We start from the raw sequence: 19,388 nt of genomic DNA, 5'->3' as shown, positions 1-19,388 counted from the left end.
ATGGAGAATAGGAATAATGTGACAGAGTTTGTTCTTCTGGGGCTTACTGAAAATCCAAAGTTGCAGAAAATTGTATTTGTTATGTTCTTGCTCATATACATCATCTGTATGGTAGGAAATATGCTCATTGTAATCACCATCACCACCAGTTCATTGTTGGGGTCCCCCATGTACTTTTTTCTGGCCTATCTCTCCTTTATTGATGCCTGCTATGCCTCTGTCAATACCCTTAAGCCAATGGTAGATTCACTCCAAAAAAAGAAAACCATCTTGTTGTATGCGTGCATAATGCAAATCTTTGGGGAACATTTCTTTGGAGGTGCAGAGGTCATTCTGCTTACAGTGATGGCCTATGACCGTTATGTAGCCATCTGCAAGCCCTTGCACTATACAACCATCATGAACCGGAAAGTATGTCGCCTATTGGTGGGAGTGTCATGGGTGGGAGGTTTTCTCCATGCAATCATCCAGATCCTCTTCATCTTACCACTACCCTTCTGTGGCCCTAATGTCATTGATCACTTTATGTGTGACCTGAACCCTTTGCTCAAACTGGCCTGCACTGATACCCACACTCTGGGGCTCTTCGTTGCTGCCAACAGTGGGTTCATCTGCCTGTTAAACTTCCTCCTGCTGCTCATCTCCTATGTGGTCATCCTGCGCTCCCTGAGGACCCACAGCCTGGAGGGTAGGCGCAAAGCCCTGTCCACCTGTGTCTCGCATATCACAGTGGTCATCCTGTTCTTTGTTCCCTGCATATTTGTGTACATGAGACCTGCAGCTACTTTACCCATTGATAAAGCAGTTGCTGTATTCTACACTATGATTACTCCTATGTTAAATCCCTTAATCTATACCTTGAGAAATGCTCAGATGAAAAATACCATTAGGAAATTGTTTAGCAGCAAAGCCATTTCAAGTGACAAATGAATGTGCCTCAGGTCCAATATTAATTTAACTGAAGAAAGGATCAAAAGACATATTGAATAATCTCAGCAAGAATACATAAAAAATACACAAAAAAATACTGTCATTTATAAATTCTTCATTGAGGCAGCCATACATGGGTGCAAAATAGTGGAGAAAACCAAAGCCAGGACAACTCTCTCATATTTGTAAAATTCTTCTTACTTGGGGCTTTGTATTTCTAGCTGTATGCATGCATATGCATTCATAGGCTATACTTCTAATGAAAATAAAAAATAAATAATTACAAATATTGGTATTGGGCAATAATCTCTATAATATTTGTAAGATATATACACTGCTGCTATGGTTTGGATTCAAGGTCCACCCCCAAAGCGCCTGTTAATATAGAAATAATAGAGGTACATGATTAGACCATGAAAGCTGTGAACTGATCAGTGTATCCTAGTTTGAATGGACTGACCGGGTGGAAATTTGATGCAGGAGGACCATGGTTGGAGGTCACTGATATTGTGCCCTGGAAGGGTGCATCTTCCCTGCAGCTCACCTTCTCCCCATCTCCCTCCCACCCTGCCGTTAGCTGAGCTTTCCTCCCATGGGCTGTTCCTACATGATGTGCTGCCTTGGGCACAGAACAATAAAGTCAGGTATCCATGGACTGAGAGAGACCTCTGAAACCATGAGTCCTCAGTGTAAACTTTTCTCCCTCTCAGTTGTTATTGTCACATATTTTGCTCATAGCCATGTTAAAGCTGACTAAGACAACTTCTATTATCTCCATTTACCTGTGATGATACTGGCAAAATGATGAAGCTATCAATGTAGATATATTGATGCTCCAATAATCAGAATGTTTCTGATTTTCCAGACCATACTCTTTAACTCTTATGATACACTTCCAGATTATGATGAGAAAAAGGTCACTCTAGTTGCCATGTCTCAGAAAAACTGTGCTAGGTGCATTGCATATATTAAGTGATTATGACTAATAATCTAACAACTTTCTTTAATACCTATTATTAATTTACACAGCATAACTGATGTTCATATGTTTCTAGTAGACTATGGTTTGTAGGATTTTAGATCTTGAATACACATAGAACATTTAATATTTGTATGGTCAATAAAATAAATTCAACAGTATTTCTAAATTTCCTTGTGATCTTCAGAAGGGTTCTGTAGAATTATTAATCAAATAAAATAGTTGAATATCAGATGTGAAATCTATTTACTAAATACATAGCTATGATCCATAAAGTTCTTGCTTGCTAGCTAACAATAGTCTCTTGGACATACCAAACAAATTCTGACACCCAATAAATATAGAATGATAAAATAACATAAATAAATTAAATGAAATACATAGTAGGGAAAGAGTAACAGAGACAAGGGAAATTTTTTCTACCTTCATCTCATTTAGACTCTGAGGAGAATCCCAGAGAGAACTCTAAGAGGAGGCACATGGTATATTTACTTTCATTTAAAAAGAGGAATGAGAAAGAATTTGAAAATGTGTTTCTCAGAAAATGAAAACATATTTCATTTTAATATCCCTCAACAAGATTTCATTCTCTTATGTGTAAGGAGATATTTATGATTTTTCTCTTATATTATGGTCACATTTTACAAATAAATGCTATTTGTAAACTTAAGTAGCTCTGCTTACACAAAAAAAGCAGTGTTAGAAATATTTTACACTTAGCCAGGTGCGGTGGCACATGCCTGTAATCCCAGTGGCTTGGGAAACTGAGGCAAGACAGATCGTGAGTTCAAAGCCAGCCTCAGCAACAGGGAAGCACTAAGCAATTTAGGGAGACCCTGTCTCTAAATAAAATACAAAAAAGGTCTAGAGATGTGGCTCAGTGTTTTATCACTTAATTCTAAATTCTTGTCTCATGCAGGTTTGAGTGCCCCCGAGAACAATCCCCAATGTGTGTGTGTGTGTGTGTGTGTGCGTGCGTGTACGTAATTCTACATTCTTGCCTCACATAGGTTTGAGCCAAAGGATATTGATATTTTGGAAGTTTTGCAGGTGGATAAATAGATACTTACCTTTATCCTTCACAGAACCAAAGATATATCGAAAGACTTGAAGGAGGATGTAGAACATTTCATCTTAGAGTTATAAATAGTAAAATGGAAAGGGTGTTATGAAAGCTTAATGGAGTAACACCAAAGATCTGAAGAGGATGGTCAGGAAAGTATTTCAAGATGTAAACACATCAAAAATGATACTCGTGGAATAGAATTCAGTAAAGAGACAAGAAATTGAGCCAAAGCATTCCTAGGACAGGTAATAGCCAACAAGTGTCAGGAGGCATAAAAGACCATGTAAGAAAACTAATCAACCCCATATGGTTGTGATTATTAAATGACCTATTAGTGAAGTGATTATTTATTGAAACCCCCTGGTGTTAGCCACTAAGCTAATAGGGTTACACACTAACTTATTATAAGGGTGAATTAGGACTCCTGAGTCTGGAGAGATAAACATAAGCAAGATCACAAAGGCTCCCATCTCCCATAATCCTGTCAAACCCTAATGGAGAGGGCCATGGAGAAAATATTAAAAGTACTTTTAAGCTAGTGAGTGACATAGTTAGATTTGAGTTTTACAATGAAAACTCAAGTTACAGTAACTGAAATAACATGACAGAGACGAGATTAGCAGCAGGATAAGATTGACTATCGTAATGATGAGAGTGTGAAAGACTGTGGATTCTGCTGTAGAGAAAGCACAGTGGACTGCCGAATCCATCTCAAATCCCCTCTTACAAGGCCTGAGTACCTAAGACCCAGCTAGTGAGAGTCTGGGATGCTAGCAGTTCACAGCCCTAATCTTTTCTGGGTAATTTCACTAAAGAAATGGGAAGCTGCAGCCCAGGGATTATGCCCCCCAACACACACACACACACACACACACACACACACAGGCCCCAAGTGCACAATAAAAGACTATCATAGGAGTATGACAGTTGGGTTCCTGCCTTCATGTGAAGTCAGCCATGCAGTACAGTGAACAATTCAGAGCTGCCGAGTTTCCCAGCTGAAGCCAGACTTCATGTGACACAATGCACTCCCCTTCCCCACCTCACCAGCTTCCCTAAGTCCTTGCCTCCACATGTCACCTTCATAAAAATTGTCACCTCTGATTCTGCATCTAGAACACAAACTGATATGGAAAGAGAGGAAATAGTTCCTCCAAGGTTTACAAGTTATAAAAAATGAAATAACTGCATAATGTAGCATGATTTGTCATTTAAGACCTATTTGACCACCCTAGGAAGGTCCAGAAGACATACATTTAATCACTAGGATGAGTAACCAATTTCTGAAGGCAGCCCTGATGTCCTTGAAGAGTTCTGTGATTGTTCTTCCCTTTTAGTTGAGACCCTACAATGGGAATTATGGTCCTTGAAGTGGGAAATAGAAATGTAAACCTGTCAGTCAAAAATACTGTTACCACCAAAGATCTACTTTAGTAATTAAGGAGAGATAAAGGCATTCCCAGGAAAACTATTATCAAACAAACACAATAACACATGATGGTAAGGATGTGGAGAAAAAAAAATTTACATACTCTTGTTGGGAACATAAGTTAATACACTCACCATGGAAAACAGCATGGAGGTTCCTCAAAAGACTCTAAGTAGAACTTTCAAATAATCAAGCTATCTCACTCCTAGATACATATCAAAAGGAAACTGGATAGGAAAGACAGTGGAATGATCCTGACATAAATTTCCTACGTTCATATATGAATATACCACAGTCAATCTCTACCTGATGTACAATCACAAGACTGGGATCCTAATTAGAAAAAGATGTACTCTGAGTTTGTATAAATAATTCAAATTTTAAAAGTTAATAGAATTTCATAAAAGGAAAAGTATTAAAAAGTGTTATCTGATCTACACATTGGCTTGCTATAATTGACAACATTACTTCTGGTGAATGAGAATGTATTATGTGGCAAATTTTTAAAGTTGAGAAAAATTATGATGATGTCAGTTAATCCGGAATACTAAGAAAGATTAAATAAAGGATGATATAAAGGCAATAAAAGGAAATTAAGTCAGCATACAAAGAGAAACCTGCATTTCCATGTTTACTACATCACAATTAACAATAGCTATGACAAAGAATTAGCCTAGTTGCCCATCAACAGATGAAAACAGAAGTTATGGTACATATACAGAAGAATAAAATCCTGTTTTCTACAATAAAATTGATAAAAGTGTGTGGAAATCATTATGTTGAATGAAATAAACAGGTACAGAAGAGACAAGTACCATAGATCTCACTCATATGAGAAATAAAAAAAAATGTGTACCTCACAGAAGTTGAGGGTACAATGGTGGTTACCAAAGACCAGGGAAGGAAGGTAGGGGGCAGGTGACAGAGATACAGAGATATAGTGATCAATGGATACTGAGTTACAGTTAGAGAGAAATGAGAAGTTTGAGTGAGTATAGTTAACAATAATTTTCTGCACATTTTAAAAAGCTGGAAAAAATTATTTTGAGGATTTATGCCATAGGAGAATGCTAAATTTTTAAGACTTAAATATGTCTTAACAGCTTTAAATTTTATGCAATGTATATATATATATATATATATATATATATATATGCATCAAAACTTAACATGGTACACCATTAATAAGTACAATGTGTATAATTTTCTGTATAATTTTAAAATAAATGAAAAATAAGCAAATAAACAAAAATAAAAGATAGAAGACTTAGAATGGACTTTTCTCCAAAGACATAATGATGGTCAACATCTATGTAAAAAGGTGCTTTCTACAATAATAATTAGGGAAAATGCATATCAAAATTACGATGAGATATTCAATCTGAAAGAATGAGAATTATTAAAACAACAAAAAAGATAACAGTGGCAAGCTTAAGGGAAAATGTGTCTCTGTGATTGAAATGTAAATCAATTCATCCTCTACGGAACAGTATGGATATTCCTTTAAAACTTTCAAAAAATAAAGCTACACATTATCAAGATAATACTAATACTCAAAGGAATTGAAATCCAAACCAAAATCGTATGTGCATTCTCAAGTCCATTATATGCTACTCATAGTATGCAAGAAAGGGAAGAAACCTAAATTTCAGTTGGCAGATGACTAGAAAAGAGTTTGTGATGTATGCATATAACGACTTATTCTTCAGCCATCATTAAAAGGACAATCCTGCCATTTCCAACAACATGGATGAACTCAGAGGACATGATATTAAAAAAAAAATGTTAGAATAAAATGCAAAGGTGACATGACCCTATTTATAGGATAAATCTAAAATAGTCTAACTCATAGAGCAGAGGGTGAAACAGCTTCATGAGGTGGAGAAGGGGGACATGGGAGATGTTAGTCAACACATCTGGCTTGAGTTGCACAGCATGAATAAGTTCTAGAGGTTTATACACCATAGTGCTGATATTGTCAATACAGTCTGTATGCATTACATTTTTTAATATGGTAGATCTTGTGTGATGTACTTATCACAATAATAATTATAAGCAAGAAGTTGGGAGCACATTTTCAAATGAGATCAGATATGTTATTGGAGAACTTCATAGCATAGAGTATGATGGCAGTTTCAAATGGGTATATGTATCCCCTAACACATAAAGTCACATATTTTATGTGTGTACAGTTTTTTGTATGTGAACTATGCCTCAAAGAAGTGGTTTTAAGAAATAAAAAATAGATGCAAAGAGGGTGTGAACTGTGGATGAGAGGATATAAAAGAATGTACAGGCTTTGAGAAAATTATATGTGTGTTTTTATACATTATGTATATAACAAAAGTCCTACAATATGTTGAAAATATTTTGAAATATACAAAAAGAAAGCCAAAACCAATATATTTTCATTATATATAGAAACATCACAAAAGATGACATACCAATGTTCAAAAGAATTTGAAAAAAAAAGTGCGCATCCTTGGTAATCAAAAATTTCAAGTTGAACATCATAATAATTTACAACTATTATCTTCTAAAATGATCAAATGAAAAATAATTAGCAATACCAAGTGACAAAGTGTAGAAAGACTGGAACTCTCTTCCTATGTTTTAAATATATCTCCAAATTTTCATGCTTCCTAGTAATCCACACTGACTATCCCATGAGCCCAGGGACAACTGCAATTTAGTGCCTTCTGGGATTCTGGCTATTTCCAAAATACAATGAAAATTAGAAAAAGCAGGTTTTTGATCTAAGTGCTTTAAAATAGCTGCCACAACATTTAGGCCTTTATTGCTTTACTTATCAAGTAATAGAGAATGGGTTTTCAGAAATGGTTTAAAACTGTTAAGATAGAAGCATCTCTGTGACACATACATCAGGGAGCCTGCACCACTGGTCCCCAGGATGGACTTAGGCCACCATGCTATTCAGCTTTCCTAGCTACCTAGGTTCAGACAGGGAGATGTAAGTCCCACTTGTTTATGTTCTAAGTGCAGAGAATATGACCTGTACTCTAGAGTGGGTGACACACAAACATAAGATTACTCACTTCTAAAACGAAGCTTTCCAACATGGGATAACTAATTCCTGGGAGAGGATGAACAACTACAAGCAAGGTACCTGAGTTTCTATGGGAACCTCTTTAAATATCCTGATAGTGTGAGATGAAAATATTCCTTGTTGTTATCAATATTTCTAGAGCAAGCCTCATGGGTGGAATGACTCACTGAAATGTGTCTCTTCTGCACTTCCTACATCCTGCTCTAATGCACGAGAAACAGGTAATGAGGGTCATTTCTCCATAATAGTGAATCAAGTGAATTTATTCTAAATTCAAACCTTGGGATTTCGTTGAAATCGCTTTAGGCTTTGGTGAGCACAAAGATTGAGACTTATAAAAACACTCCCTTAAAACCGGTTTATTTGAAATTGAATTATCTGAGTACTTTTCTTTTTAACACCTTCTTATGTTTCATACTCAAAGATGCTTACTGGAAGAGGAATTCATTTGAACTTGCATTTGTGCCTGAACACACCAAAATGTCACTAAAATAACCTAGAACTGCAAAAGGTAGGTTTTCAACACTGGTAATACTTATTAAATATTGTTATTTTTCATACACACTCAGCTTTGCCTTTCTATATTTGTCAAATGCAGTTATAGAAAATCTCATCCTTACCCCAAATTTTCAAATGAGTAAAAAAAAATGTTATTAACCTAATTTAACATTGAACAATTTGATATATGCAACATTTTACAAGAACCAACTAACACCAGTGACAAGATAGCTCACTTAATAACCAAGATTCATCTTGAAAAGAAAAACAAAATTTAAATAAATCTCTCACACAGAGAAGACCTAAATATGGATATTAATGGACACAAATCATCACTTGTTAGTTCAAACGCAGGGAAATAGGACTGTTTATGGCATCAACTACTATGGATAATATAGATCTCTCTGGCTCATTTAAAAGTAAAAAAATTTTGGAAATAATTCTTCCTCAGTTTTTGCAGGGTCAAAAGTTTCTCTGAGTCTTTTCTCAAAATGTCAGTTCTGCTTCTCTGATGAGTTCATGCACAGTTATAAAAGTAGCCAGAAGTTCCTATATGTAACCCCAGCACGATGGTGGATCTGTTCATGTAACAATTAATTCTCATAACAAATGAGGAGGTAGGGTTGTTATTCTCAGTTTATAAATGATGATGTAGGAGTGCAAAGTGGCAGGAAATGCACACAAGTAAGAGAATCTGCAACAAGAATCTATAAAATCTTAAAACACATGAAATGTTCAGAAAGCTTTAACTAACATTACCATTGTTTTTAGAACAATAAACATTGGTCTCTGACATTATTTCCTTACCTATTAAATTTATAAAACAAACCCAACCCCAAAGGTTATTCTATTAACATGTGTGTATAGTACCTGGTGCCTTATAATACATAAAATGCACATTAAATATTCAATATTACTATTATATAGTTAATTTTATCAAGTATTCTAGATTATTATATAGTATCCCTTATATATTTTCATTTATTTCCATCATTCTTTATACATACACACACACACACACACACACACAAATTTAGTTGTAGATGGACACAAAGCCTTTATTTTGTTTATTTTTTTTTATGTTGTGCTGAGGATAGAGCCCAGTGCCTCACACGTGTGAGGCAAGCTCTCTACCACTGAGTACAGCCCTAGCCCCTGATTTCAATCATTCTTTATACCATATATTATGAGTACTTTACCTGTGCGTCCTGTCTCCAGCTTTCACTCACTACTAAACCTCACTCTACTACATCCAGAACATACAAAGTCCTTTGTGATAATAGTAGCTAAGATTCCCCCTTCCTTAAATTCCTTGTCACCCTTCTATCCATTCTCTATTACATTTTATCATTCTCCATTTGCTAACAATAAAAAGCAAAATTCTTTACCTGTGTTAAGATATCTATTACATCCATCTTTTACCTCTCTTTTTTGGGCTAAGCTGCTACAATGTGTGTAATCTCTTATGTCAATCCAGGCTTTGACTCATTTCAGAAAATTAATATACTCAGATGCAGATCACCTAGTGTGTTCACAAAAGTTCTTCATCTATACAATATTTTCAAAAATTCTGCATAGGAGGGAATTTGAATAATTTTAACAATTCAGAGTTCTTTGTTCCACTTGAAGAAATAAAAAATACATGCAAAGAAAAACAATAAAACATAAGATCCCATGACTCCATAGAATTCAGGCACGTATTATTTACTAGAATGGAGAAGTTTAATTAACCCAATGTTGTATCAATATTTTCAGGATATGTAATTAACTTTAGCATGAAGTTCATGGAGAATAAGAACAATGTGACAGAGTTTGTTCTTCTGGGACTTACCGAAAACCCTAAGATGCAGAAAATTATATTTGTTGTGTTTTTGTTCATCTACATCATCTCTGTGGTAGGAAATTTGGTCATTGTTATAACCATCACTATGAGCTCACTCTTGGGATCCCCCATGTACTTTTTCCTGGCCCATCTCTCATTTATTGATGCCTGCTATGCCTCTGTAAATACACCTAAACTGATTAGAGATTCACTTCATGAAAAGAAGACTATCCTTTTCAATGGATGCTTGGCCCAAGTCTTTGGGGAACATTTCTTTGCAGGTGCAGAGGTCATCCTGCTTACTGTGATGGCTTATGACCGCTATGTAGCCATCTGCAAACCCTTGCACTATGTAACCATCATGAACTGGAGAGTGTGTGCCGTGCTAGTGGGAGTGTCCTGGATGGGAGGCTTTCTCCATGCAACCATCCAGATCCTCTTCATCTTCCAACTACCCTTCTGTGGCCCTAATGTCATTGATCACTTTATGTGTGATCTGAACCCATTGCTCAATCTGGCCTGCACTGATATTCACACTCTGGGGCTCTTTGTTGCTGCCAACAGTGGGTTAATCTGCTCATTAAACTTCCTCCTCCTGCTGGTCTCCTATGTGGTCATCCTGCATTCCCTGAGAAACCACAGCTTGGAGGGTAGGCGCAAAGCCCTGTCCACCTGTGTCTCCCACATCACAGTGGTTGTCCTGTTCTTTGTTCCCTGCGTATTTGTGTACCTGAGACCTGCAGTTAATTTATCTATTGATAAAGCAATTGCTGTATTCTATACTATGATAACTCCCATGGTAAATCCCTTTATCTACACTTTCAGAAATGCTCAGATGAAAGATGCTATTAGAAAGTTATTTATCAGTAAAGCTATTTCAGATGATAAATGAATGTGCCTAAAACCCAGCAGTGATTCAGCTGAGGAGAATATGCAGACAATTTGGAACACATCAGCAAATATAATTATAAGACAAATATTTTAAAAATTGTTATTCAGAAACTTTTCATTGAGAAAGTAGAAATTGGTTAAAAAATTGGAGTCAATCTAACTTAGAACCATGTCATGTATGTTTGAAAACTTTTACTAACTCTGGGCCTGGTTTTCCAACTTTATCCATGTATATGGATTCATAGGTTTTTCCTCTAAGGAAAAAAAAATAGAAAGAATGTTGGTGGTGAGCAATAATCACTATAACTATCAATACAGGTAAGCTCTGCTATTTTACCTGTAGGGCATTTTACTTATAGGACACTGACAGAAAGAAGAAATTTTCAATATACAACAGATATACTGATGATCTAGTAACCAAAATATCACTGATATTTCAGATGATTTGTTTAACTCCTATCATATGCTATCAGATAACATGAGAAAAAGTTCCAATAATGGTACTAGAGAGCATTTTTGAGAAAAAGACTATGCTTTGCATATCACAATTCTCATGGACTATCTATAAACAAAAATTACATCATTTTCATTCATATATCTCATAATTTTATGTATCAGAATCTATGAGCATGTGTTTCCAGAAATATTATGGTATCTAAGTTCTTTGGGGGCAATGAACAATTGGACATTTATTACCCTCTTGAACATAAGAAAGATTCAACAATGTTCCTAAATTTTCTTTTAGACATTGAAACTAATGCAATTATAGGCTAATAGCCCATCAGAAGGAGTGAATCAAATAAAGAACACTTGAATGTTGAACAGGGACTCCTAGTCACTAAAGGTACAGCTATAATCCATAAAAATTTTGCCTGGTAGCTTCCAATACTTTTCATAAGTAGCTTAATGTCTGGCACCTGATGAATATTGAAGGAATGACCAAATATATAAAATAACATATTAATTGGATAAAAGTGGTAGGAAAAGAGTAATGGATATTTTCTACCTTAATCTCATGTAGACTTGGAGGAGAATCCTAGATGGAATTCTAAGAAGAACCCCACATTTTGTTTTTATTCTTGCATAAACTGAGGAATGAGAAAATCTTGGAATTGTGTTGCTCAGCATATGAAAATAAACTGTACATTGATTTGATATTCCCTAAAGAAGATTTTATTATCCTATGAATCTGAGCTGTTTGTGGTGTTTCTGTTACTTTGTGATCATTTTATTATTCAAAACTGTTTTTCAAAATATGAAGATCTGTCTGCACACAGAGAAATTTCAAGATTAAATATTTTTTCACTCAAATCTTCCTTCCTAATTAATAAACACATAATTTTTGCCCTAAGGTACATGCATATTAGAGGGGATGTTCAGATGTGGATAAAATAAAGTTTTACTTCTTCCTTTATAGAATTGAAAATTCATTGAAAGACTCCTAGAAAGAGTAAAAAATGAATACTCTGTGTTATAAATGTTTAGATGAACAAGATGTTATGAAAATATACAGAAAGGATTTCAAAGATCTGGGGTTTGGGTCAAGAATTGATTCTTAGATTGGATGACATTAAAAATGGCACCTGTGGTATGGTGTCAGTAGAGGAAATAGGTAAGAGTTTGTGCCAAAGCATTTCTAGAACAGGAGACAGATAATTAGTACAGAAAAATTAATTGATTCAACAGGTCTGTGCTTATTAAACTATTAATTGCACAATTATTTATTGAAACCCACTAGTGCCACCACCAAGCAGCAGACCAAGGTACTATAAAATTAGCTCTTGTAACTGTTGACACTTGGGAGACAGAAACAAGCAAGATCGGCAAGGGTCTCATAAACTTTTTACAGCTTAATGGTGTGGGCCATGGGGAAAACATCAGAAGTCTTTTTAAGTTAGTGAGTGATGTAGTTAGATTTGAAGAAGAATGGCATGAAGGGGACAAGATCCACAGCAGGAGAACAGCAGGCTACTGTACAGATCTGAGTGTGAAAGGCTGGTTGTTTGAACTCTGGTCTTCTGACATGGGTTGTGATAAACACCATTAGATCCAGCTCAGATCCACTCCACCAGGCCAGAGTGTCCATGAACCAGCTACTGTAAGTCTGGGCGGCTAAGAGTTGACAGCCCTAACCTTCTCTGGACGATTACACTAGAGGAAATGCAAGATTCTTCCAGTGCTTATGCCCAACACCTCAAGGCCCTAAGTAGACAATAAAAGACTACCACAGGTGTATAAAAAGGTTGGGTCCGCTGTCCCCATGTGCAATCATAGTACAATGCATACTCCAGAGCTACCAAGGTCCCAGAATGACACGAGACTTCACATAGATAACATACCTTTCCCTGGACTTATCAGCTTCCCCAACCCCTGCTTTCATATGTAACCTTCACAAAAATTCTTCATAAAAATGCAGGTTCTGCATCTGCAGACTAAATACTGATTAGAAAGAGAGAAACAGTTCCCCAAATATTTACAGGTAATTCACAAGGGAATTGATACATATTTATGGGGTGAGATCCATGTTCTGGCTTCCATCACTAGATGGATGAGAGAACTGAGAAGATGTAATGGAGAGAACTATGAAACTTTGCAAGTGAATGAGGCCTCTCCATGTCCAGTAGAAGTGCCCTCCTGCTACCAGTTAGTGTTCTCGCCACCATGTCTAAGGAATACTCCTACACTGCCTGAGGGGATCATAAAGGCAAAGTTGCTCTGTAAGACAATGTTTACTCCCCTTGAGTTAACTCCAACCTCCGTTCTTTGCTTCCAGACTTATTTCTAGGTTCAAGTCTCAGCGGGACCCTAAAATATATGCAAGGTGTGACCCATGCATAGGTGCATGACACTTCAAAGACTACATGATTTTATCAGATAGGAGTACAGGGACATGTGTGATAATAAATATTAAAAGTGTGGGATAATATTAAAACAAACATACTTTGAGATCATGCCAACTTTATTGTCATAGGCACAGTAAGGAAAGATTCTGCCTTTATTGTTGCACTTAATAGAGTTAAGAAGGATTCATTTTGGATAGTTGGCTACAACAAGATGAAAAGGATATCTCCAGTGAGTGAAACAGAAATCGAACTGAAAAACCTAAGTACAAAGCGAGTTATTATATCAAAGGGTTGCAGGGACTAAGTGGTGGCACTCAAGTTTCAGAGGTGTTGGGGGTGTGGTTACCATTATGCAAAACAGAAATAAAGCAGAAATCATAATAATCTGATTATTGTACAGAAAAACTTATCAATTTAACAGGTGTGTGCTTATTAAACTATATTATTTAAGCAGAAAAAAATTCTGTAATAAGAAAATGAATGCCAAAATTAAATCACTGGAACAGAAAGTCATGATCCCTAAATCAATCTTCAGACTTGAGCCAGTCTACAGATCCAGAACCCCTGAGTTGTAAGTGAAGTGGATCTACTTGAGGTAGGGCACTAATACACTGCCAAAAATTTACGTGCAAATATTTCTCCCAGTTTTCTACAAAGGGACCTAAAACTGTTTCCACAGTAACTGTGCAGTACATTAGTTTAGACATTGCTGGACAACTTCACTCTGGTTATAAACTGACACTAATTCAAAGACACACAAAACATCACTATGGTCTGGCTGTACAAAAAATAGACAGTTATGGGTAAATGATAGTCAGTTAACATAAGCTTAATAAGATAGAGGTTCCAATTGCAGCTTTTTACCTGATGGACTTGGTATTGGTAGAATCTCCACAATGGAACCACGACCTATGGAGTGAAGAATATTAGGGTGGGAATGGCAAAGTGGAAGCTGGTAGAGCTTCCTCTATATAAGAAAACAGATGACCAAAAGCAGGATTGCATTTTGCTTGATAAATAGTACTACTACATTTCTGGAAGGATTTCAGAGATTGCCGGCACCATCAAGACTTGAAAGATGGTCCAGTGATTCTTACCACATATTCATTCAACTCAACTATTTTGCCTGTGCAAACAACAGAAGTTTATGAGAAAATGATAGTCCATTACCATAAGCTTAATCAGGTGGAGGCTCCAATTACAATTGCTATACATGATGTGCCTTCATTGCTTGAACAAATTAACACATCCCACTGGTACCTGCTATGGAGCTAATGGTTTGGCAAAGTCTTTTTTCCTTATTCTCCCATAAAGGACCAGTTTGGTTTCAGCTAAAAAGGTAAATGTGGCTAACTTCAGGTGTATGCCAGTGTTCCAGAACCATGTTATAACTTCTTTCACAGGTATCTTGTTGACTTGTTCTTCCTCAAGAACATTATGGCCTGTACATTGATTAGTTTGCGATTATTGGAACTATCAATAGATGAGAAGAAGCAACTACTCTAGACTTATTGTTAATACATTGGAGTGAGAGAAATAATTCTGAATAAAATTTGTTTACTTTCTACCTCTGTTCAATATCTAGGAATTCAGTGGTGTGAGGTATGTCCAGATATCCCTTCTAAGGTGAATGGAATGATAAGTTGATGCATCTGGCCCCTGTTACAAGGAAAAAAAGAGGTATGATTCCTAGTNAAGAAGAAATTACCAATATACATCAGATATACTGATGATCTAGTAACCAAAATATCACTGATATTTCAGATCATTTGTTTAACTCCTATCATATGCTATCAGATAACATGAGGAAAAGCTCCAATAATGGTACTAGAGAGAATTTTTGAGAAAAAGACTATGTTTAGCACATCACAATTCTCATGGATTATCTATAACCAATAATTACATAATTTTCATTCATATATCTCATAATTTTATGTATCAGAATCTATGAGCATGTGTTTCCAGAAATATTATGGTATCTATGTTCTTTGGAGGCAATGAACAATTGGACATTTATTACCCTCTTGAACATAAGAAAGATTCAACAATGTTCCTAAATTTTCTTTTAGACATTGGAACTAATGCAATTATAGGCTAATAGCCCATCAGAAGGCGTGAATCAAATAAAGAACACTTGATTGTTGAACAGGGACTCCTAGTCACTAAAGGTACAGCTATAATCCATAAAAGTTTTGCCTGGTAGCTTCCAATACTTTTCATAAGTAGCTCAATGTCTGGCACCTGATGAATATTGAAGGAATGACCAAATATATAAAATAACATATCAATTGGATAAAAGTAATAGGAAAAGAGTAATAGATATTTTCTACCTTAATCTCATGTAGACTTGGAGGAGAATCCTAGATGGAATTCTAAGAAGAACCCCACATTTTGTTTTTATTCTTGCATAAACTGAGGAATGAGAAAATCTTGGAATTGTGCTGCTCAGCATATGAAAATAAACTGTACATTGATTTGATATTCCCTAAAGAAGATTTTATCATCCTATGAATCTGAGCTGTTTATGGTGTTTCTGTTACTTTGTGATCATTTTATTATTCAAAACTGTTTTTCAAAATATGAAGATCTGTCTGCACACAGAGAAATTTCAAGATTAAATATTTTTTCACTCAAATCTTACTTCCTAATTAATAAACACATAATTTTTGTCCTAAGGTACATGCATATTAGAGGGGATGTTCAGATGTGGATAAAATAAAGTTTTACTTCTTCCTTTATAGAATTGAAAATTCATTGAAAGACTCCTAGAAAGAGTAAAAAATGAATACTCTGTGTTATAAATGTTTAGATGAACAAGATGTTATGAAAATATACTGAAGGGATTTCAAAGATCTGGGGTTTGGGTCAAGAATTAATTCTTAGATTGGAAGACATTAAAAATGGCACCTATGGTATGGTGTCAGTAGAGGAAATAGGTAAGAGTTTGTGCCAAAGCACTTCTAGAACAAGAGATAGATAATTAGTACAGAAAAACTAATTGATTCAACAGGTCTGTGCTTATTAAACTATTCATTCCACAATTATTTATTGAAAGCCACTAGTGCCACCACCAAGCAGCAGACCAAGGTACTATAAAATTAGCTCTTGTAACTGTTGACACTTGGGAGACAGAAACAAGCAAGATCGGCAAGGGTCTCATAATCTTGTTACAGCTTAATGGTGTGGGCCATGGGGAAAACATCAGAAGTCTTTTTAAGTTAGTGAGTGATGTAGTTAGATTTGAAGAAGAATGGCATGAAGGGGACAAGATCCACAGTAGGAGAACAGCAGGCTACTGTACAGATCTGAGTGTGGAAGGCTGGTTGTTTGAACTCTGGTCTTCTGACATGGGTTGTGACAAACACCATTAGATCCAGCTCACATCCCCTCCACCAGGCCAGAGTGTCCATGAACCAGCTATTGTAAGTCTGGGCTGCTAAGAGTAGACAGCCCTAACCTTCTCTGGACAATTACACTGGAGAAAATGCAAGATTCTTCCAGTGCTTATGCCCAACACCTCAAGACCCTAAGTAGACAATAAAAGATTACCACAGTTGTATAAAAAGGTTGGGTCTGCTGTCCCCATGTGCAATCATAGTACAATGCATACTCCAGAGCTACCAAGGTCCCAGAATGACACCAGACTTCACATAGATAACACACCTTTCCCTGGACTTATCAGCTTCCCCAACCCCTGCTTTCATTTGTAACCTTCACAAAAATTCTTCATAAAAATGCAGGTCTGCATCTACAGACTAAATACTGATTAGAAAGAAACAGTTCCCCAAATATTTACAGGTAATTCACAAGGGAATTGATACATATTTGTGGGGTGAGATCCATGTTCTGGCTTCCATCACTAGATGGATGAGAGAACTGAGAAGATGTAATGGAGAGAACTATGAAACTTTGCAAGTGAAAGAGGCCTCTCCATGTCCAGTAGAAGTGCCCTCCTGCTACCAGTTAGTGTTCTCGCCACCATGTCTAAGGAATACTCCTACACTGCCTGAGGGGATCATAAAGGCAAAGTTGCTCTGTAAGACAATGTTTACTCCCCTTGAGTTAACTCCAACCTCCGTTCTTTGCTTCCAGACTTATTTCTAGGTTCAAGTCTCAGCGGGACCCTAAAATATATGCAAGGTGTGACCCATGCATAGGTGCATGACACTTCAAAGACTACATGATTTTATCAGATAGGAGTACAGGGACATGTGTGATAATAAATATTAAAAGTGTGGGATAATATTAAAACAAACATACTTTGAGATCATGCCAACTTTATTGTCATATGCACAGTAAGGAAAGATTCTGCCTTGATTGTTGCACTTAATAGAGTTAAGAAGGATTCATTTTGGCTAGTTGGCTAGCCAAAATGACAAGATGAAAAGGATATCTCCAGTGAGTGAAACAGAAATCGAACTGAAAAACCTAAGTACAAAGCGAGTTATTATATCAAAGGGTTGCAGGGACTAAGTGGTGGCACTCAAGTTTCAGAGGTGTTGGGGGTGTGGTTACCATTATGCAAAACAGAAATAAAGCAGAAATCATAATAATCTGATTATTGTACAGAAAAACTTATCAATTTAACAGGTGTGTGCTTATTAAACTATATTATTTAAGCAGAAAAAAATTCTGTAATAAGAAAATGAATGCCAAAATTAAATCACTGGAACAGAAAGTCATGATCCCTAAATCAATCTTCAGACTTGAGCCAGTCTACAGATCCAGAACCCCTGAGTTGTAAGTGAAGTGGATCTACTTGAGGTAGGGCACTAATACACTGCCAAAAATTTACGTGCAAATATTTCTCCCAGTTTTCTACAAAGGGACCTAAAACTGTTTCCACAGTAACTGTGCAGTACATTAGTTTAGACATTGCTGGACAACTTCACTCTGGTTATAAACTGACACTAATTCAAAGACACACAAAACATCACTATGGTCTGGCTGTACAAAAAATAGACAGTTATGGGTAAATGATAGTCAGTTAACATAAGCTTAATAAGATAGAGGTTCCAATTGCAGCTTTTTACCTGATGGACTTGGTATTGGTAGAATCTCCACAATGGAACCACGACCTATGGAGTGAAGAATATTAGGGTGGGAATGGCAAAGTGGAAGCTGGTAGAGCTTCCTCTATATAAGAAAACAGATGACCAAAAGCAGGATTGCATTTTGCTTGATAAATAGTACTACTACATTTCTGGAAGGATTTCAGAGATTGCCGGCACCATCAAGACTTGAAAGATGGTCCAGTGATTCTTACCACATATTCATTCAACTCAACTATTTTGCCTGTGCAAACAACAGAAGTTTATGAGAAAATGATAGTCCATTACCATAAGCTTAATCAGGTGGAGGCTCCAATTACAATTGCTATACATGATGTGCCTTCATTGCTTGAACAAATTAACACATCCCACTGGTACCTGCTATGGAGCTAATGGTTTGGCAAAGTCTTTTTTCCTTATTCTCCCATAAAGGACCAGTTTGGTTTCAGCTAAAAAGGTAAATGTGGCTAACTTCAGGTGTATGCCAGTGTTCCAGAACCATGTTATAACTTCTTTCACAGGTATCTTGTTGACTTGTTCTTCCTCAAGAACATTATGGCCTGTACATTGATTAGTTTGCGATTATTGGAACTATCAATAGATGAGAAGAAGCAACTACTCTAGACTTATTGTTAATACATTGGAGTGAGAGAAATAATTCTGAATAAAATTTGTTTACTTTCTACCTCTGTTCAATATCTAGGAATTCAGTGGTGTGAGGTATGTCCAGATATCCCTTCTAAGGTGAATGGAATGATAAGTTGATGCATCTGGCCCCTGTTACAAGGAAAAAAAGAGGTATGATTCCTAGT

The 19,388-nt window shown here is 36.2% G+C and overlaps 2 protein-coding genes across 2 annotated transcripts; both read left to right on the top strand.

Moving 5' to 3' along the window:
• On the top strand, positions 1 to 930 carry LOC107134840 (olfactory receptor 4C46-like). Its single transcript, XM_015476865.1, has one exon. It carries the CDS (start codon positions 1 to 3, stop codon positions 928 to 930), a length of 930 nt encoding a protein of 309 aa, XP_015332351.1.
• Positions 931 to 9,738: 8,808 nt separating this feature from the next.
• On the top strand, positions 9,739 to 10,683 carry LOC107134829 (olfactory receptor 4C46-like). The gene has a single exon (XM_015476856.2). It carries the CDS (start codon positions 9,745 to 9,747, stop codon positions 10,681 to 10,683), a length of 939 nt encoding a protein of 312 aa, XP_015332342.1. The 5' UTR covers positions 9,739 to 9,744.
• The last annotated feature ends 8,705 nt before the right edge of the window (positions 10,684 to 19,388 follow it).

This window comes from Marmota marmota, unplaced genomic scaffold (genome assembly GCF_001458135.2).
Source record: "Marmota marmota marmota unplaced genomic scaffold, marMar, whole genome shotgun sequence".
NCBI lineage: Eukaryota > Metazoa > Chordata > Mammalia > Rodentia > Sciuridae > Marmota > Marmota marmota.
This window is presented reverse-complemented; position numbering and strand designations above follow the sequence as displayed.